Source organism: Cannabis sativa, chromosome 7 (assembly GCF_029168945.1).
Source record: "Cannabis sativa cultivar Pink pepper isolate KNU-18-1 chromosome 7, ASM2916894v1, whole genome shotgun sequence".
Classification (NCBI taxonomy): domain Eukaryota; kingdom Viridiplantae; phylum Streptophyta; class Magnoliopsida; order Rosales; family Cannabaceae; genus Cannabis; species Cannabis sativa.
In genome coordinates this window covers 47,784,551-47,809,824 of record NC_083607.1, presented here as the reverse complement: position 1 = coordinate 47,809,824, position 25,274 = coordinate 47,784,551, and the positions used below count along the sequence as shown (strand labels likewise).

At 37.3% G+C, this 25,274-nt stretch overlaps 1 protein-coding gene across 1 annotated transcript; it reads right to left on the bottom strand.

Annotated features, from left to right (window-relative positions):
- Positions 1 to 6,558: 6,558 nt before the first annotated feature.
- Positions 6,559 to 19,804, bottom strand: LOC133039742 (uncharacterized). Its single transcript, XM_061118676.1, has 6 exons — positions 19,783 to 19,804; positions 19,478 to 19,696; positions 19,307 to 19,399; positions 19,135 to 19,233; positions 6,759 to 6,974; positions 6,559 to 6,579 (listed from the first exon to the last, which is right to left on the bottom strand). Exons 2-6 carry the CDS (start codon positions 19,634 to 19,636, stop codon positions 6,559 to 6,561), a joined length of 588 nt encoding a protein of 195 aa, XP_060974659.1. The 5' UTR covers positions 19,637 to 19,696; positions 19,783 to 19,804.
- Between the last annotated feature and the right edge of the window lie 5,470 nt (positions 19,805 to 25,274).

Genomic DNA, 25,274 nt, shown 5'->3' with positions numbered 1-25,274 from the left:
GACTTAACAAACTTCCTGTTCCTAGTATTATAGGTTTGAGTTTATCTAAACTTATGGCTTGTGGTATACCTGGTAATTACTTACTCTAATGCAAGCAACTTACTTTAGTAAGATGCTGAAGCATTTTCTTTCTAATGGAAATCTATAGAAGCTTCACAACTTCTTAGGCATAGATTTTATTTATCTAAGGAAAAGTGTCAACTATTCCAGAAAAGATAAAGCCATGAAAGAATTTCTTATATGAACAGTGAGAGGTCTCAGATATGCTTTAGTATGCCTTAGACCAGGCACCTACTGTTGAGTGGGAGTAATGAGTAAGTATCAGATTAATCCAGGAGAAGAACATTGGAAGACAATCAAGTAAGTCTTAAGATAAAGAAGAGGAACTATATGTTAGTCTATAAGGGTGTGTTTAAAACTCTTAGACTACACCACATCAGATTTCGAAATTTGCCTTTGTGCTAGAAAATCTTTCTGATAAGATGGTTATTACTCTGGGGGTGGAATAGTGATTTTGGAGAAGTGTAAAAACTATCTGAAGTCTCTAGGTCTACCAGAAAGGGACTGAATGTTAAAGTTACAAGAAAGGTACTTATCTAGTCTAAGGAAAGTTCTATACATTTCTGGCACCATTCCAAATTGCCTAAACTACTAGTGTTAATTTCCTGATTAACCAAAAGTAGTTGCCAAAAGTATAGAATCCAGTATCCCAAGAGAGTAGACATATAGAGAGGAATTTCACATTATCAATAATTTTGTGATTAAGGAAGAGTAATGGTGGAGAAAAGGTTGTGGTTAATTCAACCTTTCAGATCCTATTACGAGGAGTTTACTACTACTACACTTGATTTGTATATCAAGGTGTTGAGATTATTTGAAACGTACTTTTTGTTTTGTATTACTGCAAGTGGGAGTTTGTTGGATTTTATGCCCTAAATAAAACTCATTTCAATATAATCAGATTTACTTATTAATATAGATCAGAAATAACATTTAATGTTGCATGGTTCACATGATTTATTTCATGATTATATGTAAATAATGTTTAAATTCATCTCAAACCCTTTTCACATACTTGATCCTGTTTATTGTGTCGTCAACACATTGGAAAGTAAACATGACTATGTGAATAAAGTTTCCTAGATTTATCAGACATAGGGTTTTATTGATATGATAATCTACAACAGAGTTTACTTGCATTTGGAGAACTGCTATGTTCTTTCCAGAGCATTGGTTAAAGTAAAGCTCAGATTGGATGCGTGGAGTATGCATCGGAAGGGACCGATATTGAACTTTGACTTAGATTTATTAAACTTACCGTAATATCTATTCAAGTCAATATCGCCTAGTTGATCCTAGATCAAATGTTCTTAATCCTGTTATGATTAGGCTCAATCTCAGGAGGCTATTCGTGTTCTTTGATTTGTTAGTTAAGCCTACTTTTAGGTCAGGGTGATACGTACATTTTGGGAACACGGTAGTGCAATTGTGTGGGAGCGCTAGCATAAACATGGAATCTATAGCTTCTATCTGGTGAATAGTAAGCAAAGGATGATCTCCTTCGAGCTTGACCAAACGAACATAAATGGTGGAGTACTCATTTCACATAAGCTGAAATATCATTTATACGGGGTCAAGTGTTTTAAGGATAAAATACATTGTAGGGTGTAACGGTAATCTAATCCCTTTACAGTGTAGATCATTCATATAGAGGATCATTGATCACATTAGGATTATAACAATGGATAACTAATGATGCATCTATATGGTGGAACATATAGAGCATTCTATATAATGAGAGTGCAATTCTAAGTTCTATGCGTGGATTCAACGAAGAATTAATAAGTTAGTGAATTTTAGTGCTAAATTCTTGATCTACTTATTGGAAGCTCGGTTATATAGACCCATGGTCCCCGCACTAGTTGAGATAATATTTCTTGTAAGACTCATATAATTGGTTTTGATTAATCAATTATAATTCTCAAATTAGACTATGTCTATTTGTGAAATTTTCACTAAGTAAGGGCGAAATTGTAAAGAAAGAGTTTTAGGGGCATATTTGTTAATTATGATACTTTGTATGGTTCAATTAATAAATATGATAAATGACAATATTATTTAATAATTATTTATAGTTATTAAATAGTTAGAATTGGCATTTAAAAGGTTGAATTAGAAAATTGGCGTTTTTGAGAAAATCAGATGCAGAAAAGATAAAACTGCAAAATTGCAAAAAGTGAGGCCCAAATCCACATGTATAGGGCCGGCCACTTTTATAGGGTTTTTCCCTCTGATATTTTCATTATTTTAATGTCAAATAATTCAAACCTAACCCTAGTGGAATGCTATAAATAGATAGTGAAGGCTTCAGGAAAATTACACTTTTTTCTAACACTTTCTGAATCAGAAAAACCTGAGCCTTCTCTCTCCCTATCTTTGGCTGAACCCACTCTCTCTCTCTTCCTCATTGAGATTTCGAAATCCTTAGTGTATGAGTAGTGCCCACACACAGCAAGTGATACCTCAATCATAGTGAGGAAGATCGTGAAGAAAGACTTTCAGCAAAAAGGAGTTTCAGCATCAAAGATTCAGAGAAAGAGATCCAGGTTCAGATATTGATAATGCTCTACTACAGAAAGGAATCAAGGGCTAGATATCTGAACGGAAGGAGTCATAATATTCCACTGCACCCAATGTAAGGTTTCTTAAACTTTATATGTGTTTATTTCATCGTTTTAGAAAGTTCATATTTAGGGTGTTAATAAACATACTTGTGAGTAGATCTAAGATCCTGGTAAAATAATTTTCAACAGTTCTTTGATTTGTTAGTTAAGCCTACTTTTAGGTCAGGGTGATACGTACATTTTGGGAACACGGTAGTGCAATTGAGTGGGAGCGCTAGCATAAACATGGAATCTATAGCTTCTATCTGGCGAATAGTAAGCAAAGGATGATCTCCTTCGAGCTTGACCAAACGAACATAAATGGTGGAGTACTCATTTCACATAAGCTGAAATATCATTTATACAGGGTCAAGTGTTTTAAGGATAAAATACATTGTAGGGTGTAACGGTAATCTAATCCCTTTACAGTGTAGATCATTCATATAGAGGATCATTGATCACATTAGGATTATAACAATGGATAACTAATGATGCATCTATATGGTGGAACATATAGAGCATTCTATATAATGAGAGTGCAATTCTAAGTTCTATGCGTGGATTCAACGAAGAATTAATAAGTTAGTGAATTTTAGTGCTAAATTCTTGATCTACTTATTGGAAGCTCGGTTATATAGACCCATGGTCCCCGCACTAGTTGAGATAATATTTCTTGTAAGACTCATATAATTGGTTTTGATTAATCAATTATAATTCTCAAATTAGACTATGTCTATTTGTGAAATTTTCACTAAGTAAGGGCGAAATTGTAAAGAAAGAGTTTTAGGGGCATATTTGTTAATTATGATACTTTGTATGGTTCAATTAATAAATATGATAAATGACAATATTATTTAATAATTATTTATAGTTATTAAATAGTTAGAATTGGCATTTAAGAGGTTGAATTAGAAAATTGGCGTTTTTGAGAAAATCAGATGCAGAAAAGATAAAACTGCAAAATTGCAAAAAGTGAGGCCCAAATCCACATGTATAGGGCCGGCCACTTTTATAGGGTTTTTCCCTCTGATATTTTCATTATTTTAATGCCAAATAATTCAAACCTAACCCTAGTGGAATGCTATAAATAGATAGTGAAGGCTTCAGGAAAATTACACTTTTTTCTAACACTTTCTGCATCAGAAAAACCTGAGCCTTCTCTCTCCCTATCTTTGGCTGAACCCACTCTCTCTCTCTTCCTCATTGAGATTTCGAAATCCTTAGTGTATGAGTAGTGCCCACACACAGCAAGTGATACCTCAATCATAGTGAGGAAGATCGTGAAGAAAGACTTTCAACAAAAAGGAGTTTCAGCATCAAAGATTCAGAGAAAGAGATCCAGGTTCAGATATTGATAATGCTCTGCTACAGAAAAGAATCAAGGGCTAGATATCTGAACGGAAGGAGTCATAATATTCCACTGCACCCAATGTAAGGTTTCTTAAACTTTATATGTGTTTATTTCATCGTTTTAGAAAGTTCATATTTAGGGTGTTAATAAACATACTTGTGAGTAGATCTAAGATCCTGGTAAAATAATTTTCAACAGTTCTTTGATTTGTTAGTTAAGCCTACTTTTAGGTCAGGGTGATACGTACATTTTGGGAACACGGTAGTGCAATTGAGTGGGAGCGCTAGCATAAACATGGAATCTATAGCTTCTATCTGGCGAATAGTAAGCAAAGGATGATCTCCTTCGAGCTTGACCAAACGAACATAAATGGTGGAGTACTCATTTCACATAAGCTGAAATATCATTTATACGGGGTCAAGGGTTTTAAGGATAAAATACATTGTAGGGTGTAACGGTAATCTAATCCCTTTACAGTGTAGATCATTCATATAGAGGATCATTGATCAAATTAGGATTATAACAATGGATAACTAATGATGCGTCTATATGGTGGAACATATAGAGCATTCTATATACTGAGAGTGCAATTCTAAGTTCTATGCGTGGATTCAACAAAGAATTAATAAGTTAGTGAATTTTAGTAATAAATTCTTGATCTACTATTGGAAGCTTGGTTATATAGACCCATGGTCCCGCACTAGTAGAGATAATATTGCTTGTAAGACTCATGTAATTGGTTTTGATTAATCAATTATAATTCTCAAATTAGACTATGTCTATTTGTGAATTTTTCACTAAGTAAGGGCGAAATTGTAAAGAAAGAGTTTTAGGGGCATATTTGTTAATTATGATACTTTGTATGGTTCAATTAATAAATATGATAAATGACAATATTATTTAATAATTATTTATAGTTATTAAATAGTTAGAATTGGCATTTAAATGGTTGAATTAGAAAATTGGCGTTTTTGAGAAAATCAGATGCAGAATTGAGAAAACTGCAAAATCCAAGTAAGGCCCATTACTGTACATGGTCGGCCACTTGGTTTGAATTTTAAACTGATATTTTTATTATTTTAATGCCAAATAATTCAAACCTAACCCTAGTGGAATGCTATAAATAGATAGTGAAGGCTTCAGGAAAATTACACTTAAATTTTCTACTTTTTCATTCAGAAAAAACTGAGCCTTCTCTCTCCCTATCTTTGGCCAAACCCACTCTCTCTCTCTCTTCCTCATTGAGATCTCAAAATTCTTAGTCTATGAGTAGTGCCCCCACACAGCAAGTGATACCTCAATCATAGTGAGGGAGATCGTGAAGAAAGACTTTCAGCAAGAAGGAGGTTTCAGCATCAAAGATTCAGAGAAAGAGATCCAGGTTCAGATATTGATAATGCTCTGCTACAGAATGGAATCAAGGGCTAGATATCTGAACGGAAGGAGTCATATTATTCCGCTGCACCCAATGTAAGGTTTACTAAACTTTATATGTGTTTATTTCATCGTTTTAGAAAGTTCATATTTAGGGTGTTAATAAATATATTTGTGAGTAGATCTAAGATCCTGGTAAAATAAATTCCAATAATTTCTATATGAAAATTCTATTAGTGGTAAATATCTATTCCAGGAGCCTTCAAAATCCATTACACAAACTCGTAACATATCTTTTAATATTGGATTATTCTCTCGAACTAACCATCTGTTTGGGATGAAAAGCTATACTAAACTTCAGCTTCGTACCCATGGCGCGCTCGAGACTTGCCCAAAACTTGGAAGTAAACTTTGGATCCCTATCCGAAATAATAGACTTCAGAGCCCCATGCAACCTTACTATTTCCTTCACATATAATTCTGCATATTGATCCACTGTGTACGTTATTTTTACCGGTAGAAAGTGTGCTCACTTGGTAAATCGATCCATAACTACTCATATGGAATCAAACATACCTGTAGTTCTAAGTAATCCAACCACGAAATCCATACTACTTTCCAAACATTATCCCTTGTTCATTTTGTATAATATTTTTTGTAAATGAAATTTGATAATTTTACTGTATGAGTTTATATAAAATATATTATGTGTGAATTAAAGTGAAAACAAAAACAAAATTTATTGTTTGAAATTATATAAAGATTTGCATTAATATACTTAAACATGTTGGAAAAGTTTTAGGTGAGAGCAGCTTTTGTCCCTATAATAAAGGTATTTCTTTTATTCTGTAACTAGAGAAATCGTAAACTATTTTTCTAAATGAAGTTGTACATTATATTTATAGTAGGTATCATGTTCGTTCTCAAAAAATTCTAAGTAATTTAAAATGTCGAAAATATAATTCAAATAGTTAATTATACATGTGCATATTTTTTTTATTATTGGTACCTCAAACGAGAACCCAGGAACAAAATAACAAGGAAAAACACGACGTCTAAAAGTGAAGCAAAAAACCAAACTAGAGAGGATAAACTCCAAACCTAAAAGAGAAAAGAAGAACCAAGCAACTAAATAACTAACAAATTCAAACTGACAAAGAAAACTAACTGTTACGAAGTCACCACAGCTATCTGCTCAACCATTAAGCAGGGAGCTGTCAAAATTAAACAGATCAATGTTCCCGAATCGATTGGAACTAATTGCCCATTTAGCCACACCATGGGCCACACCGTTAAGCCTTATAGGGATTCAGCAGCCTCGCATGCTTCTGAAATTTCACTACTACTTGCTGAATATTGTGATGTCGTACCTGAATCTCATGGCTTTTCCTAAGCACCGCAGTAGCAGCGTCGACCGAGTCGCATTGAAAAATAACATTGTGTAGGCTGAGGTTTCTAGCAATTGTAGCACCCCAGCTAAGAACAACTATCTCGCTTGCCAACGGGTCACAGTAATTGAGCCTCTTAGTATAGATGTAAAGGACAGTGCCTTCCTCATTTCTGAATATAATCACCAATGGCAACATCTGTGTTGCAGATTACCCATCCTGGAGGAGGTGGAAGCCACTTCAGAAGGGTGTTACTTTGAGGTGTGTGCAATTCCTCCATCTCTCTCAGCCTTTTATTGATTTAGGGCATTAAAACTGTGAGAGGAGTAGGATTCCACTACTACAAAAACACCCTTTAGAGGCGGTTTTTAAGCCCTTTAGGCGTCGGTTTTCGCGAAATTCGCTACCGACGCCTATCAGGGCGACGCTAAAGGGTTTATTTGAACCGACGCCATATATACCCCTATGGCGTCGGTTATTAGCTAGGAACTGACGCCATAGGGGTATATATGGCGTCGGTTCCTAGCCAATAACCGACGCCATATATGGCGTAGGAACCGACGCCATATATGGCGTAGGAACCGACGCCAAAAGTGAGCAGATTTCAGTTTTTTTCATTTTTTTTAATTTAATTATATAATTTTAATTTTATATTTATTAATTTATATATTATTATATTTAATTTAAATTACATATTTATTTAAATTTTAAATTACATATTTATTTAATTTAATTATATATTAATTACATTTTAAATTAAATAGTAATTAAATTTGGGTAAAAACATAATTTGATTTCATAAAAATAATTAAATATTACACAAACATGTAAAATTAGTTAAAAATATTAATAAGTTAATAAATCTAATTACAAGTTAATCTATAAAAATTACATAATGAAGAAAAATTCTTCGACCTTTGAACCTCAATCGTCACCGTGAATCACCGCCATCAATTGTTCGATCCACTTTCGCTGTAGTGGTAAAATTTCTGTTTTTGGATCGTATTGCTTCTTACCCCCAAACTGTTAAAAAAATTAAAAATTTATATTAGTTTATGTATATGTATATTATATATTTGTTATTATAAAATTTATATACTATGATCAATAATTAAAACTTACAGCTTTTTGATCTTCTATGTAACGGTTGGGGTTGGCATGTGCGACGATGTCAGTGATATATTTCAAAACATAAAAACCGCATTCTTGGCTTTTAGGTTGTCTTGGACAGTTTGCTTGTGAAATTCCTTGCCACGGGCCAAGATACTGATGTGCGTCCCCTATATACATGAATGCCCTGTTTGGGAAAATTATATTAGCATTTCAATTCGTTAGTTAATTTAAATTCGTTACATAAGAAGTCATTAAATAATTACCTTCCGATCATTTGTTCTATTTCTTCGGGAATTGGGCGGCCTTTTAGAGGGTTTAAATGGATAATTTTATTTGGCGCAACCACCACTAGCGTCCAATGCATCCTAGAAAATTATATTGGAATATAAGTAAGATAGTATAAAAATAATTTGAAGACATAATATAGAAATGAACAATTAGCACTAAAGAATTTAATAAAGTTTACCCGATATTCCAAGGAATAAAGAACATTTGGTGGTTGTTGTTCATTAATGATAACCAATTAGCCAATCGTCTTGCCGCATCGTCAAAAGATCGACTCGTTCTTCATCGCCGATCCCATGCACTCGTGAGAAGCTGCGGGTCGTAAAACTTGAAAAATTTTCTCGTACCGTTGATGCTCTCCCATATGTGCTCGCCAAAAAAGTGTTAGTGCCTTATAATAATTTAACTATAATTTGATATAAGGTTAATTAGATTAAAGAAGAGTATACATCATTCCAAACAAGCATTCCCCGGTTGCCGATGTAGTTACACGTAGCAACTGCTGCAAATCCTCTCCGCATAAAATGATGCGGGTACGCGGTGCAATGAATCCTCGGGGGACAGAAATTGTGATTATATCACGTTTATCTTTGAGCCTTAGGAATTCATGAATCATCCATTTTAGCGAATTAGGGATCAACGCCATCTTCTCTTCCGTGAACAACTCATCTTCCCGTGCACCCCGGCTTTGTGGAGAAAGCATCGGAGCTTTCCCCTTTGACGCATCACGTCTTGAGGGCGGTTGAGCGAGTGGACCCTAAACAAAACAGAACATAATATATATATATATATATATATATCAAATTTTATCTAAATTCTACCGAAATTTCGGCGGCATAACGGTTGTAATTGAATGATCCCAAAAATTTTGAACATGGCCGTATAACGACAAATAACACATATATAACGATAGTTTGTTCATCCATCCCACCGCAGACATATATTCGCGTAACCTACTTCACTACGGATGAATATTGAAGATATTCAAACTCCACTAATCATTAATAATTAATTTCAGTTGAGAAGTTACCTCGGTTGTTAAAATTAAGTGTTTAGGCCAAGGAAGGAACATCTGGTACACGTCCCTAACATATCTGAACTCTTCAATTGGGACTGGGATTTCAGCGTCCTCTTGCAGGATTTCCGAAACCATGATCCGAGCATGTGAATCATCGTAATCCTGGCAGTGAACTTTGATCTTACCCACATGCTCGTACAAATACCCTCGGGCCACAATATTGTCGATGTTGTCAGAGCAGAGATGTACTTGCTGATTAAGGGCCGCATGGTCATCAAAATTGTATAGGATACCTTGGTCGTTGAGGGAAATGAACTCTTCAGCATAAATTTGTGGTTGTACCTCATCCTGAGGAGCGTATGGTTGTGGAACATACGCCTCACCAGCCACCTCTCCTTCTTCCTCTTGTTCGGCAGCGTTCCTCTGCTGCTTAAGGGATTGGACTTCAGCTTTTAATTGTTCAATCTCCTTCGCTTGCCGAGCCACAACATCAGACACTTCCCTTTTCTTCCTGTCGAACAGTTGAGATGCCCTGGTCAGGAACCTACAAATCATAAAATGCAAATTAGCAACGATTTCATTTGTGTAACTAAATAAATAACATTTGAAGTAATAGCATACCCACGGCCACGACACGTCCAGGATGCTCTGGTGTCCCGAGCGCCTGCGTGAGGATATCGTTTTGGCCCTGGACCTGAATTTGTCCCTGACTAAGCTTCTCCTCTAATTGAGCCTAATGCACGCATATATTCAAGCAATTAGTATATGAATTATATACACTAACTCATGAGTAGAACTCAATTAAGGATTAATATATACTTACTATCTTTGTAATGACCGCTCTAGTAATATGGATTAGAAAAAGGCAATTAGCACTAATTTTTATTATTTTATTATTATATGTGAATTAAATTTAAATGTGGACCCCAATATTTAGAAATAAATATTAGAGTTATAATTTCTCAATTTCGGAGATTTTATTAAACTGTAGGGGTATTATCTAGTTTATATGTGCAATATATTATTTTTGTAATTTTTGCTCGGCGACAACGGAAAATGCGTTGGATGGCTAGATTGATCACATGGGTAAGTTTAGAACCTTATTTCATAGTGGGAAATATTTTGGAGAAAATAAATTATCGGGATTGAGCGGGGTTATGGAATTTGACCATTTTACCCCTAGTTTCAAAACTACCCTAGTTTTAAGTCTAAAGGGCATTTTAGTCTTTTACTATTAAGGGGAATAGGTGGCTGTCCCATTTGTTGACACCTAGCACATGACTATTCAGCCATGAGTTAATTAAGGAAAACCCTTTTCTTTTGGGGAAAAATCAAAGAAAGTCAAATTAAAAGAAAATTTCATTTCCCCTTGAACTCTCTCTCTTTCTCTTGTTCGGCTGAGACAAAAACCAGAGCAAGACCAATTCTTTCCTTCCAAATTCTCTGAATTTAAGCTAGGGATTGAAGGAGGAGCAATCAAAGGTAACCCTAGAACTATGGTGTTATGTTTTAAGCTTTAAAAGTTAGTTTGAACTTGTAATTTTGAGATTTAGTGGCTGTTAGGTTTAGGCTTGCTTAAGGTTCGAATTGTAGGGTTTAATTGAGTTGATTTTATCTTCTTGTGACTGGTTTTGATGGTTGGATTAGGTTGTATGCAATTTTGAGCTTTGAGTTCAAAGCTTTGAGCTTTAATGGCAAGTTGATGTTTATTGTGTTTTTCTGTGAAATACTGGCTGGGATTTGTTGTGTATGCATTGTATAGGTATACTGGAGAGTTTGGTAAAGATTGGGCTTGATTTGAATCAAGGGGGATAAATTTTTGGGTTTCTGCAGATGAACCGGAATTCCGGTTCTGGGTGGTCTATACCAACCGGTCGATAGGTTGGTGACCCGAAGCGGGATACGGTTGGATCGATGCCCTGTTGGGGGTTTTTCCCAGAACCCTAGTTTTAGCCAATTTTGGGTTATATAGGGTATTGCCATGAGGTTTATTGATAGGGAAACTTTTAGTTTCGAGTTTTAAGTCCCGAAAGTGATTTGGCGAGTCACTCATCTGTGTTACCGTTATTGTGATTAGGGCATCCATCTAGCACGTGAATTCCGTTCAGGTCGGCCAGCACACTTGAATTCGGAAAACAGGTAAGAACTGTGTATAATGTATGATGTGATTATCTGAATGTGTGTATATGTGTTTATATATGCATGCTTGAGTTATGTTAAACACTACCAACACTTGTATAGTTAAGTTATAGAGTGTATTGGTACAGTGATTGTTGTTGATTTGAGCACGATACGGTGATACCAACACAAGCATAGAAAAATGCTAAGGTGTGTGGTACATTACTCAGTGCTACTCACTGATCGAGGTAAACCCTACCAACACTCGTACAGCTAGGTACGTTGTGTATGTGGTATAGTGGTCGTACCCTGGTATTGAACGTTCATGCTCATCTGTTAAGCTCTGTAAATAGGTGTATGGGCGCCTATTTACAGGTCGGAAATTATATGGTATGTTATATGCATTTCTTGCGAGTCCGTCGACTCACGGTTTACGCTTCCATGTGTAGGTAAAGGAAAGGCGAAAGGCCGAACAGAGTGAACCCGAGCTCGGGTGAGATTGTACATGTCAAGCGGCGCGACACAGGTGTTCGGTCTCGGGACATCTGGGAGTTGTATTTTGAAAGTCGCTGTGCGACCTGTAAATCTGTATATTTTGGAATGTATATTTAAAAAGTAAAGTTTGTAAAGTTTTAAAAATCGGGATCCCGGCACTTGTAAATATTTTATTAAATTACAAAGTTTAATGTTTAATACAAAAGTTTTAATTTGACACGTTTTTCGAGAAATTTCTTTGATTAGCAAAGATCGCACAATTATTGAAAAAGCACTGTAGCGTGCCTTAGCATTAGGGCGTTACAATTTTGGTATCGGAAGCCGGGTACGTCTACCGAAGCTTGCTATGACATGTACAATCTTCATCAGAGAAAGCTCGGTTCACGGTTCAGTAAGCCCGTACTTGTTTAGTATTTTAAATAAGTGTGATGTAAAAGCATGTTAGGAAGCATATTAGATTTAAATTAAATATATTTCTTTAAAAAGAAAAGAAAGTGCGTTGCCTTTTTGCTATTAAGAGCGGTGTTGATTTTGATCGCCGTCTAACCTGCCTACCTTATGGAAAACAGGCTAAGTCCTATTAAATGGACGCCCCGCGAAATACAAGAAGCCAGGGTGGCATGGTTGAGGCCGGAGGCGGTCAGGGGAATCCTCAAAATCCCCGTGGTCGCGGCCGTGGCCGTGGTAGAGCTCAGGGTGGTCGCCCTGTAAATCCACCTCAAGCTCCTCCTGATTGGGAGCAAAGATTTGCTGAAATGCAAGAGAGAATTCGTCAGCAAGATGAAGAGATTCAGAGGCTGAGGCAGCAGGGTCCTCCTGCCGTGCCTCCTCAAGAAGTTCAGGCCGTTGCAGTTCCAGCAGTGCCAGCAGAACAACCTGTTGTTGGCAACCGTATGGAACCGTTGTACGAAAGTTTTCGAAAACAGGCACCTCCAGTGTTTCTGGGAGGCCCTGATGTGATGAAGGCCGAGCAATGGCTTTCGATGATTGAGCGTATTCTCAACTTTATGGGAGTGGTTGGAAATGATCGGGTGACCTGCGCCACTTTCCAGTTTCAGGAAGATGCCCTTGTGTGGTGGGAATTGATAACCCTCACACGGGACGTCACGCTGATGACTTGGGAAGAATTCAGGGAGTTATTTAACTCCAAGTATTACAATGAAGCGGTCCGCAGTGAAAAGCGGAAAGAGTTCACTGATCTAGTTCAGACTGAGGGTATGTCAGTCACTGAGTATACAACGAAATTTGATCGGTTGGCTAAATTGGCAGCAGGAATTGTGCCCACGGACTTTAGTAAGAAAGAAAAATATTTAGCGGGTTTGAGTGCAAAGATCCGGCATGATCTGGTTATTACCACTACCGAAGCAACCACGTATGCAGATATGGTTGAGAAGGCTTTGAGAGCCGAAGGTGCAGTAAAATTTCTTCAGGAGCCCCGGGTGACTCCGAGTGTTGGTGGAACCCCCACTGTTCCTACTCCTGTTTATGGTAGGGATGGTGGTGACTCCACCATTGAGCAAAAAAGAAAGGTTGTTCCAGCTTCTGGTGGCTCGGGGCAAAGCAAGCGGTTCCGTGGGAACCAAGGCGAGAGGAGGACGACGGGGTTATTCTTATTACGAGTGTCCAAGGTGCAAGAAACATCATCCGGGAGAGTGTAACCGGAAGACATGCTTTCTATGTGGCATGGTGGGGCATTTCAAGAAAGATTGCCCCCAGGCAAAGAAAGAGGAGCCAAAAGTTGAGGTGAAACCGGTTCCTGCTCGTGTGTTTGCCATCACCCAAGCTGATGCTGCAGCCAGTCCTTCTGTTGTGACAGGTCAGCTTCCCGTCAACAACTTGTTATTTACAGTATTATTTGACTCGGGAGCTACACGTTCATATGTGGCTACAAGGGTGATTGATCTTTTGGGTAGACCTTGTGACATTTTAGAAAGAGGGTTTGGAACCCTAATGCCTAGCGGGGAATTGGTTATCTCTAATAGGCGCATTAGGTCTATGCCGATTAGGATCGAAGATAGGGAATTGAGTACTGACCTTATAGAATTGAAATTAGCGAGTTTGATATTATGCGGGAATGGATTTTCTATCCAAGTATTCGGCCAGTATAGATTGTAGACGTAAAATGGTGATTTTTCAGCCGGAAGGTGAAGATCCATTTGTTTATGTTGGATCGATTCAGGGGTCTCGGATCCCAGTTATTTCTGTGTTGAGAGCTAGGGATTTACTATGCAATGGTTGTATAGGATTTCTAGCGGTAGTATTTGATTCCAGCAGACCTGAAACATTTGGGCCTGAGATAGTCCGGGTGGTGAAAGATTTTCTTGATGTGTTTCCCGAGGAATTGCCGGGATTGCCGCCACAGCGAGAGATTGATTTCGTAATTGATCTGGCACCTGGAGTTGAACCTGTTTCTAAAGCTCCATATAGAATGGCTCCAGCGGAACTCAAGGAGCTTAAGTTACAACTTCAGGGGATGCTTGATATTGGGTTTATTCGACCCAGTGTATCGCCCTGGGGAGCTCCGGTTCTTTTTGTAAAGAAGAAAGATGGTTCCCTCAGAATGTGTATTGATTATCGGGAACTAAACAAGCTGACGATTAAGAACAAGTACCCATTGCCTAGGATCGATGATCTGTTCGATCAGCTTCAGGGAAAGACTGTGTTTTCAAAGATTGACTTACGGTCGGGTTATCATCAACTCAGAATTCGGGAGGAGGACATACCGAAGACTACTTTTAGAACCAGATACGGGCATTATGAGTTTCTGGTAATGTCATTCGGATTGACTAATGCTCCTGCGGCCTTTATGGATCTTATGAATAGAGTATTCAAGGATTTCCTCGATAACTGCGTTATAGTGTTTATCGATGACATTCTTGTATACTCTCGGTCAGATGAGGAGCACGAGCATCATCTTCGAATGGTGTTACAGCGACTTAGGGATCACAAGCTGTATGCCAAGTTCAAAAAGTGTGAATTCTGGTTGTCCGAGGTATCCTTTCTGGGACATATTGTGGGGAAGAATGGAATTATGGTCGATCCAAACAAGGTGGAATCAGTGAAGAATTGGCCGAGGCCTAGGTCTGTGACGGAAATTCGAAGTTTTCTCGGGTTAGCAGGATATTATCGACGTTTCGTCGAAGGATTTTCTAAACTTTCTATGCCCCTAACCGAATTGACTAAGAAAAATCAAAGATTTGTGTGGTCGGATAAATGTGAATCAAGCTTTCAAGAGTTGAAGCAGCGTTTGATAACAGCTCCGGTGTTAGCTTTGCCATCAGATCAAGAGAAATTTGTTGTGTATTGTGATGCATCCGGACGAGTGCAGGATGTGTTCGATGCAAGCCGACGAGTCATAGCCTATGCCTCTCGTCAACTGAAGGATTATGAGCAGCGTTACCCAACTCATGATTTAGAGCTCGCTGCTGTGGTTTTTGCTTTAAAGATTTGGCGACATTATCTTTACGGTGAAAAGTGTGAAATTTATACTGATCACAAAAGTCTGAAATACTTTTTCACCCAAAAAGATCTGAATATGAGGCAGAGAAGGTGGTTGGAGTTAGTTAAGGACTACGATTGTGAAATACTGTATCACCCCGGGAAAGCCAATGTTGTGGCCGATGCTCTGAGCAGAAAAGGTCCCGGTCAAGTGTGTACTACGATTATGATAGCTCCTCAACTAGCCTCGGAAATGGTTAGTGCAGGAATTGAGTTTGTGGTCGGGAAATTACATAATTTAACACTCCAATCTGATCTGCTGGAGAGAATCAGAAAGGCACAACTGGAAGATCCCGAGCTAGTTAAAGTTCGAGATGAAATGTTAGCTGGTCGGCCTAAAAGTTTCACAGTCTCGAGCAGTGGAATGTTGCTATATAAAGCTCGAGTTTGTGTTCCTAGTGTGGATGAGCTTAAGAAAGAGATACTTGATGAAGCTCACACCACACCTTATTCGTTGCATCCGGGAACCACCAAGATGTATCAGGATTTGAAACCCTACTTCTGGTGGTATGGGATGAAAAGAGATGTGGTGGACTATGTGTCCAAGTGTTTAACTTGCCGGCGGATTAAGGCCGAACATCGAGGGCGGCGGGATTATTGCAACCTTTAGTCCTTCCTGAATGGAAGTGGGAGGACATTGCAATGGACTTTGTAACTGGTTTGCCTAGAACTACAGGAATGTATGATTCTGTTTGGGTTATCGTGGACAGATTCACAAAGTCAGCTCACTTCTTACCAGTGAAAGTTACATATTCAGTGGATCAATATGCTGAATTGTATGTGAAGGAGATAGTTCGTCTCCATGGAGCCCCTAAATCTATTGTATCAGACAGGGATCCAAAGTTCACATCGAAGTTTTGGGTGAGTCTCCAGAAGGCTATGGGTACCAAGTTAAAGTTTAGTACAGCCTTTCACCCTCAGACTGATGGTCAGTCAGAAAGAACTATCCAGATTTTAGAAGACCTATTACGAGCCTGTGTCATGGACTTTGAGGGTTCATGGGTTAAGTACTTGCCTCTAATTGAATTCTCCTACAACAACAGCTACCAAAGTACAATAGGGATGGCTCCCTATGAGATGTTATATGGTAGAAAATGTCGTTCTCCTATTCATTGGGACGAGACAGGAGAAAGGAAGTACACAGGTCCCGAGTTAGTGCAGAGGACCAATGAAGCTATTGATAAGATCAAGGCTCGGATGCTTGCTTCTCAAAGCGGGCAGAAAAGTTATGCTGATCCGAAGCGCAGAGATGTTACATTTCAGGCAGGGGAACATGTTTTCCTGCGGGTTTCACCAATGAAGGGTATTAGACGCTTCGGGAAGAAGGGTAAGTTAAGCCCTAGGTTCATTGGGCCATTTCAGATACTTGAGAAGGTCGGGCAGGTAGCGTATCGGCTAGCCTTACCACCAGCATTGTCAGCTGTTCATGACATATTTCACATTTCTATGTTAAGGAAATACGTGTCAGACCCGACTCATGTCTTGAGTTATGAAGCCCTTGAACTTCAACCAGACTTATCCTATGAAGAGCAACCTGTTCAAATTTTGGATAGAAAAGAAAAAGTTCTTCGGAACAAGATTATTGCACTGGTTAAGGTGCTCTGGAGGAATAGTAAGGTGGAAGAAGCCACCTGGGAGTTGGAATCAGATATGAGAACTCAGCATCCAGAGCTATTCAGGTTAGATTTCGGGGACGAAATCCTATTAACGGGGGGATAATTGTAATGACCGCTCTAGTAATATGGATTAGAAAAAGGCAATTAGCACTAATTTTTATTATTTTATTATTATATGTGAATTAAATTTAAATGTGGACCCCAATATTTAGAAATAAATATTAGAGTTATAATTTCTCAATTTCGGAGATTTTATTAAACTCTAGGGGTATTATCTAGTTTATATGTGCAATATATTATTTTTGTAATTTTTGCTCGGCGACAACGGAAAATGCGTTGGATGGCTAGATTGATCACATGGGTAAGTTTAGAACCTTATTTCATAGTAAGAAATATTTTGGAGAAAATAAATTATCGGGATTGAGCGGGGTTATGGAATTTGACCATTTTACCCCTAGTTTCAAAACTACCCTAGTTTTAAGTCTAAAGGGCATTTTAGTCTTTTACTATTAAGGGGAATAGGTGGCTGTCCCATTTGTTGACACCTAGCACATGACTATTCAGCCATGAGTTAATTAAGGAAAACCCTTTTCTTTTGGGGAAAAATCAAAGAAAGTCAAATTAAAAGAAAATTTCATTTCCCCTTGAACTCTCTCTCTTTCTCTTGTTCGGCTGAGACAAAAACCAGAGCAAGACCAATTCTTTCCTTCCAAATTCTCTGAATTTAAGCTAGGGATTGAAGGAGGAGCAATCAAAGGTAACCCTAGAACTATGGTGTTATGTTTTAAGCTTTAAAAGTTAGTTTGAACTTGTAATTTTGAGATTTAGTGGCTGTTAGGTTTAGGCTTGCTTAAGGTTCGAATTGTAGGGTTTAATTGAGTTGATTTTATCTTCTTGTGACTGGTTTTGATGGTTGGATTAGGTTGTATGCAATTTTGAGCTTTGAGTTCAAAGCTTTGAGCTTTAATGGCAAGTTGATGTTTATTGTGTTTTTCTGTGAAATACTGGCTGGGATTTGTTGTGTATGCATTGTATAGGTATACTGGAGAGTTTGGTAAAGATTGGGCTTGATTTGAATCAAGGGGGATAAATTTTTGGGTTTCTGCAGATGAACCGGAATTCCGGTTCTGGGTGGTCTATACCAACCGGTCGACCGGTTGGTGACCCAGAACCGGGATACGGTTGGATCCGATTCACTGTTGGGGGTTTTTCCAGAACCCTAGTTTTAGCCAATTTTGGGTTATATAGGGTATTGCCATGAGGTTTATTGATAGGGAAACTTTTAGTTTCGAGTTTTAAGTCCCGAAAGTGATTTGGCGAGTCACTCATCTGTGTTACCGTTATTGTGATTAGGGCATCCATCTAGCACGTGAATTCCGTTCGGGTGCCTGGCCAAAGACACTTGAATTCGGAAAACAGGTAAGAACTGTGTATAATGTATGATGTGATTATCTGAATGTGTGTATATGTGTTTATATATGCATGCTTGAGTTATGTTAAACACTACCAACACTTGTATAGTTAAGTTATAGAGTGTATTGGTACAGTGATTGTTGTTGATTTGAGCACGATACGGTGATACCAACACAAGCATAGAAAAATGCTAAGGTGTGTGGTACATTACTCAGTGCTACTCACTGATCGAGGTAAACCCTACCAACACTCGTACAGCTAGGTACGTTGTGTATGTGGTATAGTGGTCGTACCCTGGTATTGAACGTTCATGCTCATCTGTTAAGCTCTGTAAATAGGTGTATGGGCGCCTATTTACAGGTCGGAAATTATATGGTATGTTATATGCATTTCTTACTGAGTCTGTCGACTCACAGTTTCTGCTTCCATGTGTAGGTAAAGGAAAGGCGAAAGGCCGAACGGGGAGTGAACCTTTGAGCTCGGGTGAGATTGTACATGTCAAGCGGCGCGACACAGAGTGTTCGGTCTCGGGACATCTGGGAGTTGTATTTTGAAAGTCGCTGTGCGACCTGTAAATCTGTATATTTTGGAATGTATATTTAAAAAGTAAAGTTTGTAAAGTTTTAAAAATCGGGATCCCGGCACTTGTAAATATTTTATTAAATTACAAAGTTTAATGTTTAATACAAAAGTTTTAATTTGACACGTTTTTCGAGAAATTTCTTTGATTAGCAAAGATCGCACAATTATTGAAAAAGCACTGTAGCGTGCCTTAGCATTAGGGCGTTACAATCTTCTCGGCAATTTCCTTGTCGTAATCAGTGACAAGTTTTCTACTCTTGGTGCGAGATTTAATCCAAACACGGTGGCGGGGAGGATCTGCAACTTCGAGGTCCTTTTTCTACATAACGTTATAACAATGAAATGAGTACCAATTAAATTGTATAGCACATTAAATTTTTAGTATTACTTACCACAGCTTCCCGTACGTTCACCATTCCACTCCGACCACTTCGATGTCTGGATTGAATTTTTGAGGAACGTTCACGTTGCACCTTACTCAATTCCTACAATGCCAAAAAAATACATTAGATACATGTACTTGTATTTAAGAGTTTATCTTAGTGTTAATATAATTAGCGTACCAGAAATTCAGGAGTTAGTCTACTTTCAACAAATTTGCACCAATCAGCAGCGTCGATCTCCGGGTGCTTTTCAGGGACTTGTGCCAGTCGTCCCAGATCATTCTCTTTCAACGCGGGCATTATGATGTCTTTTGTCATCCTATTCTTGAAGTCTTTCATTAACTTCCCAGCTAGGATGAGACAATCATGTTTGAAGGTGTCCGGCACAATGAACCCCGTCTATTTTGAAGGAAAACAAACACGGTTAGAGTCAACATTTGGAGTAATAGAAAAACAAATCAAAATTCTAACAAATAATAGCTTACCTGAATGTCTTTCCAAACTTTATTTTTCGAGTACGGTTGACTTCTTTCCAATTTTTATAAGCCAACCCTATTGTCTGCCGACATCTGACTCCCAGAGTGGATACGAGCTTCGCGTAGCTTTTTCCACAGTATTGACCTTTATCATTAACTTCGAGGGCCACTCTTTTGCCCTGATCCATTAGTTTGGATATTTCATTCATTTGCGTCGGCCCTCGTGTAGGTATTGTGGTTGGACACTCATTTTCTGCTCCCGAATCAGATCCTGATTCCGAGTTCGCCATGTCTACACCATTAACAAACAAACTTCAAAGTTAGCTACATATATAACAAGTAGTGTATATGAAATATTAAAAGCATAAACAAATTGTTAAGTATTCAGGACCGTTCACAACCACAATATAAAGTAAGCTATATATCAAGTTACCAATTAGACACGTTTTCTTTTCTTTTTTTGTTTATGTTTGCCTGAATCACAATTGACCCATATTCCCTCATTGATATCGTTTCTAATGTATTCAGCGTCGTCTTCCTCAATGTTACGATCAATTCCCATGAGTTGCTCATGAATTGGTTGTCCAACAATGAAGTCATCGTAACATAAGTCAGCATTCTCCTCATCCTCTTCAGTCTCTAAGAACCTGTTTGTTAGACGAGTAACCATCGGGTACTTTCATATTTGCAAGTGATTTGCAAACTGTTTGTTTCTCTTTTTTGGATAAAGTGAAACAAGCAGGAGGCAAATATAAACGTTCACCTTTCTTCTCAGGTGCCAGAGATTGTCGTATACCCATTTCAACGAGATCTAAACGACTATTTAGACCGTCCTTAGTTTTGCCGGGAATATCAAGTAAGGTACCAATAATACTCTCACACACATTTTTTTCAATATGCATGACATCCAAACAATGTCGAACTAGTAGACTTTTCCAATATGGAAGACGAAAGAAGATTGACTTTCTTTGAAAACAACCATTAGTTTTTTTATTTTTTTGCGTCTTTCCATACTTAAAATCTACAAGTTGAACTTGTTGGAGAATTTGTTCCCCAGACAGTGGCAAAGGAGCCATATCACCCTCTTCAGTACCATCGAATGCTTTCTTCTTCCGTCTATCAGGATGATTTGCAGGCAAGTACCGTCTGTGACCCATATAACACATCTTGTGTCCATTTGCCAAGCGACGAGCCGATGTGTTAGTGCAACAAATCGGACAACCTTCGTAACCTTTTGTGCTTAAGCCTGATAAATTACTATAAGCAGGGAAATCACTGACAGTCCACAACAACACAGCTTTCAGATTAAAAAATTCTTTTTTAAAACCATCATAGACCTGAACCCCGTTCTCATACAATTCTATTAAATCGTCAATCAATGGTTCCAAATATACATCGATATTATGTCCGGAGTTGTTGCGGGCACGATATCATTAAAGAAAGCATGTTAAATTTCCTCTTCATCACTAACCAAGGAGGAAGATTGTACATAACTAGGAAGACAGCCATGAACTATGACGACTACTTAGAGATCTATGTGGATTTACTCCATCCGCGTACGTACCGAGACGAATGTGTCTTGGTTCGCATTTGAATTCGGGGTTTATGTAGTTCACTTTTTTCCAAGCTTGGGAATGCGGGATGTCTAAGTTTTCCATCTTTCACTCTCTTGGTCTCATGCCAAATCAAATTTTCGTAATGTTACGCACTACGATATAATCGTTTCGGTCGCGGAATCAAAGGCATGTACCACATCACTTTTTGGGGGATAAGTTTCCTATTCTCCTTACTCTTGTTTACTTTATGGCGGGATAAACCGCAAGTCGGGCAATAATTCATGTCTGCATATTCCTTACGATATAAAATGCAATCGTTCGGACATGCATGAATTTTTTCATACTTCAATCCTATAGAATTTAACGTTTTTTTCACTTCATAAGTAGATTCGGAAAGCGAGTTGGCAAACGGTAAGATATCTTTAAAAGCGGCTAAAAATTGAGTAAAACATTTATCGCTCACTCCATTTTATGCTTTTATGTTGTAAAACTTTACCATTGTTGGTAATCTTAGTTTTTTACAACCATCGAACAGAGGTTTATCAGCATCACTAAGAAAATTATCGAATTTCTCAGGATCATTATGAAATTCCTCCTGTGCTTCGTTAAGCAAGTCCAATGGATAATCATCGAAATCATTACCCTCGATATCATCTACCCCCGCTTTCCTAATGGATATGGATCATTAGGTAAATGTTCGCCATGGTAATACCAATTAGTATAACTTCTATTGAAACCTCGTAAATACACATGGTCCTTAATCATTGTAATATTCCCTTTAGATACATTACAACAATCTACACACGGACAATGAATACGATCGTGATTTGTAGAATTCTTTAAGGCAAACTCTAAAAATGCATCGAACCCTACTTGAAATCGCAAAGGTGTCTCTCTCCTCACGCATCCATGATTTATCCATAACAAAAATCCTATCCAAAAAAATTCAGTATTTAGTAACTACTTATAGCTAGTTACTAATTACACAATGTAACTAACTAAGTTTCTCACAATTTATTCATATTAATTTATAAATTACTTAAATTCTCGTTTTAGATTAGTTCATATTATTAGGTTGTTTTGTTGATTAGAATGTTATTAAAATGTTAAATATTTTTAATAAATAAAATTGAGGGGAAAAATTTTTGGTAAAGCAATAAAGGTATTAACTAATATTTTCCCCTTTTAATTAACTTTTGCTCTTTATTTTCTTTGAAAAATAAAAATCCACATTGAACCTCTCAAATGAAAGAAAAAAAAATAAAAAAAGAAGGATTTTATATGTTTATTTTGTTAATTTATTTAGTAACTAATTATATCTAGTTACTAATTACACAATGTAACTAACTAAGTCTCTCACACAATTTATTCATATTAATCTAAAAATTACTCAAATTTTCGTTTTACATTAGTTCATGTTATTAGGTTGTTTAGTTGATTATAATGTTGGTAAAATTAAAAAGTTTTCATAAATGTGAATATTATTATTTTTTATGTGACCTAACTTCTTATTACTATGTTATAATTAACTATATTATGAATGGTTTTAGTAAGATTTATCCTAATTCTACCGAAATTTCGGCAAAGATAACTACTGTAATTGGACGTTCCCAAAAATTTTACAAGTGCCTAAAATAACAAACAAAACAGATAAACAATACAAAATTAATCCACCCATCCGACCGCAGTACATGTATTCGCAGAACCTACTTCACTACAGATGAATATTTAAGATATTCAAACTCAACTAACATGCATTGATAATTAATTATATATTAAGAAAAAGTTAGTAAAAGTATATACCTATAATTGCAAGCCCAAATACGCTACACACAAAATTATGCCGAACCCCTATAATATAAAGAAATACAACGAAATTACAAAATTAATTATTTCATAACTTATAACTAGTTATAAAAAATTGTAACAAGTTACTTAGTTACTAAATTATACATACATATATATATAATCAATTATATCTCACACTATTATCTCAAAAAAATAAAATTATATCACACACTAATTCCATTTTAAAATTTTTATTTCTAAACTAATGAAATCCCTCCAATGTCATTTTATTCACAATAAATATATATTGCAAAAAATATATAAAATACAATTACAAAATTTATTTTCATAAAAAATATACACCCACACAATATATGCACACATTATATAGAAATATTCAATAAAATATACAAATACATATATATACTATACATTGAGGTATAAATTATTACCTAATAACCGCAATCCGACGACCACCGTAAAAAATCCCGACACTATACACATAAAACACAATAATATTACTAATAAAATAAAAAAAAACTCAAATAATAATTTACAAAAACAAAAAATAAAACAATATACATAATACAATAAGAATAGAAGCAATATTTATACCTTAAACGAGGTTGAGATTGAACAATTTCTCAACAAAAATGGGTGGCCGGATTTCACACCCAAAGTTTACTATTTGGGTTCGGATGACACTTTTAGAGGCTAAAAAATCAAAACTTTTTAGGTGTATGTTATTTAGTATCGAAAATGGAGGATTTTAAAAAAAAATGGGCTGAAATGGTTGAGAAATGAGGGAGATAAGGTGGGGAGAAGGTGGGTCGGCGAGGGTTTGGGCTGGAGGTTTTGCTCTCTGGTTTTTGCTGGGTGGGGAAATGGCTGAGTGAAATGAAGGAGGAAGACGAAGCCATAGGGTTTATTCAGAGATCGACCCTATGGCGTCGGTTCCTTCATAGGAACCGACGGCATAGGGTACACGTGTCAGGTTTTCGTGTACCCTATGCCGTCGGTTCCTATGAAGGAACCGACGGCATAGGGTATTTCAGAAAAAAAAAATAAAATTTAATTTCCAACCGCCTCTAAATGGTATAATGCAATTTTATACCTACGGTTTTTATCAAAAAATCGCCTCTAAATGTCAATATCGAACATAGCGGGTATTTTCACACCCTTTAGCTTCCCTTTTTATAAATGGGGTTGAAAAAACTGCCTCTAAAGGCTAACATTGTAGTAGTGTTCCCACGATGGATACTATTGGTTCTTTCCTTCCAAATGCGTTCAAAAATGATTGTTGCGCCTTCCAACTATACGTTAAAGCTCATAGCCCCTGGCCTGTTGTTCTCATCTTTGAACTTCTGCAGCCACAAATCCCAATCTATAAAGTAGAACTCAGTGGTTTTGAGGTGTTGGATACTGCCGAACCAGATAGCTCTAGCGAAATGACTTGTCCAAAAAATATGGATAAAGTCTTCCACAGCCGAAGCACAAAAAGGACAGCTCGAGTCATTCATCTTGAACATCGAAATCAGTTTGCCTCTTGTGAGTAGACTGTTTGAAAGAATTTTCCACCATAACATCTTCAACCTACTATGAATACGAGCTCCCCAAATGATTCTCCACTTCGCATTGTTGCTGTCCCTATGATCGAAATTCTTAACCAATATGTAGGTCGACTTAATACTGAAGTTACCATTGGCTTTTGGAAGCCAAATCCAAGAGTCTTTAGCAGGTTGGCTAGGCAGAGTAATGTTGAGAATTCTGTTAATATCGTCTCGAAAAAACCAATGTCGAACCATATCTTCTTTACAATTGTTATTGTGTATGAAATTACTTACCAGGCTGATCCCTTCCGAGCCATCAAGCCGAGGTTGTGGTTGGAGGATTCCGTTTGGGACCCATGGGTGGAACCAAATTGAGGTAGATTGCCCGTTGCCTATCTTCCTGCAAAGACCTCTATTGATAAGACTTCTAGTTTGCATGATGGCCTTCCAAAGAAGAGAGTCCGAGGTATTAATCTCAATGTCCAGGAAGCTGCGATTTTTTAAGTACTTGGCTTTCACGACTTGACTCCAAAGACTATCGTTGTCCATGAAAACCTTCCAAGCCCACTTCATTAAGAAAGCCTTGTTGGTGGCATCGGTTGATCGG

Bases quoted from the DNA above. Each gene is read 5' to 3' on its own strand.
- LOC133039742 (XM_061118676.1), bottom strand. From the start codon at position 19,636: ATGAAAGACTTCAAGAATAGGATGACAAAAGACATCATAATGCCCGCG. The intron at 6,975-19,134 runs GCCGAGAAGATT...TCTGCAACACAG, and splicing joins CTGATTACGACAAGGAAATT to ATGTTGCCATTGGTGATTAT. The intron at 6,580-6,758 runs GTACGACATCAC...ATGGTTGAGCAG, and splicing joins GGAAAAGCCATGAGATTCAG to ATAGCTGTGGTGACTTCGTA.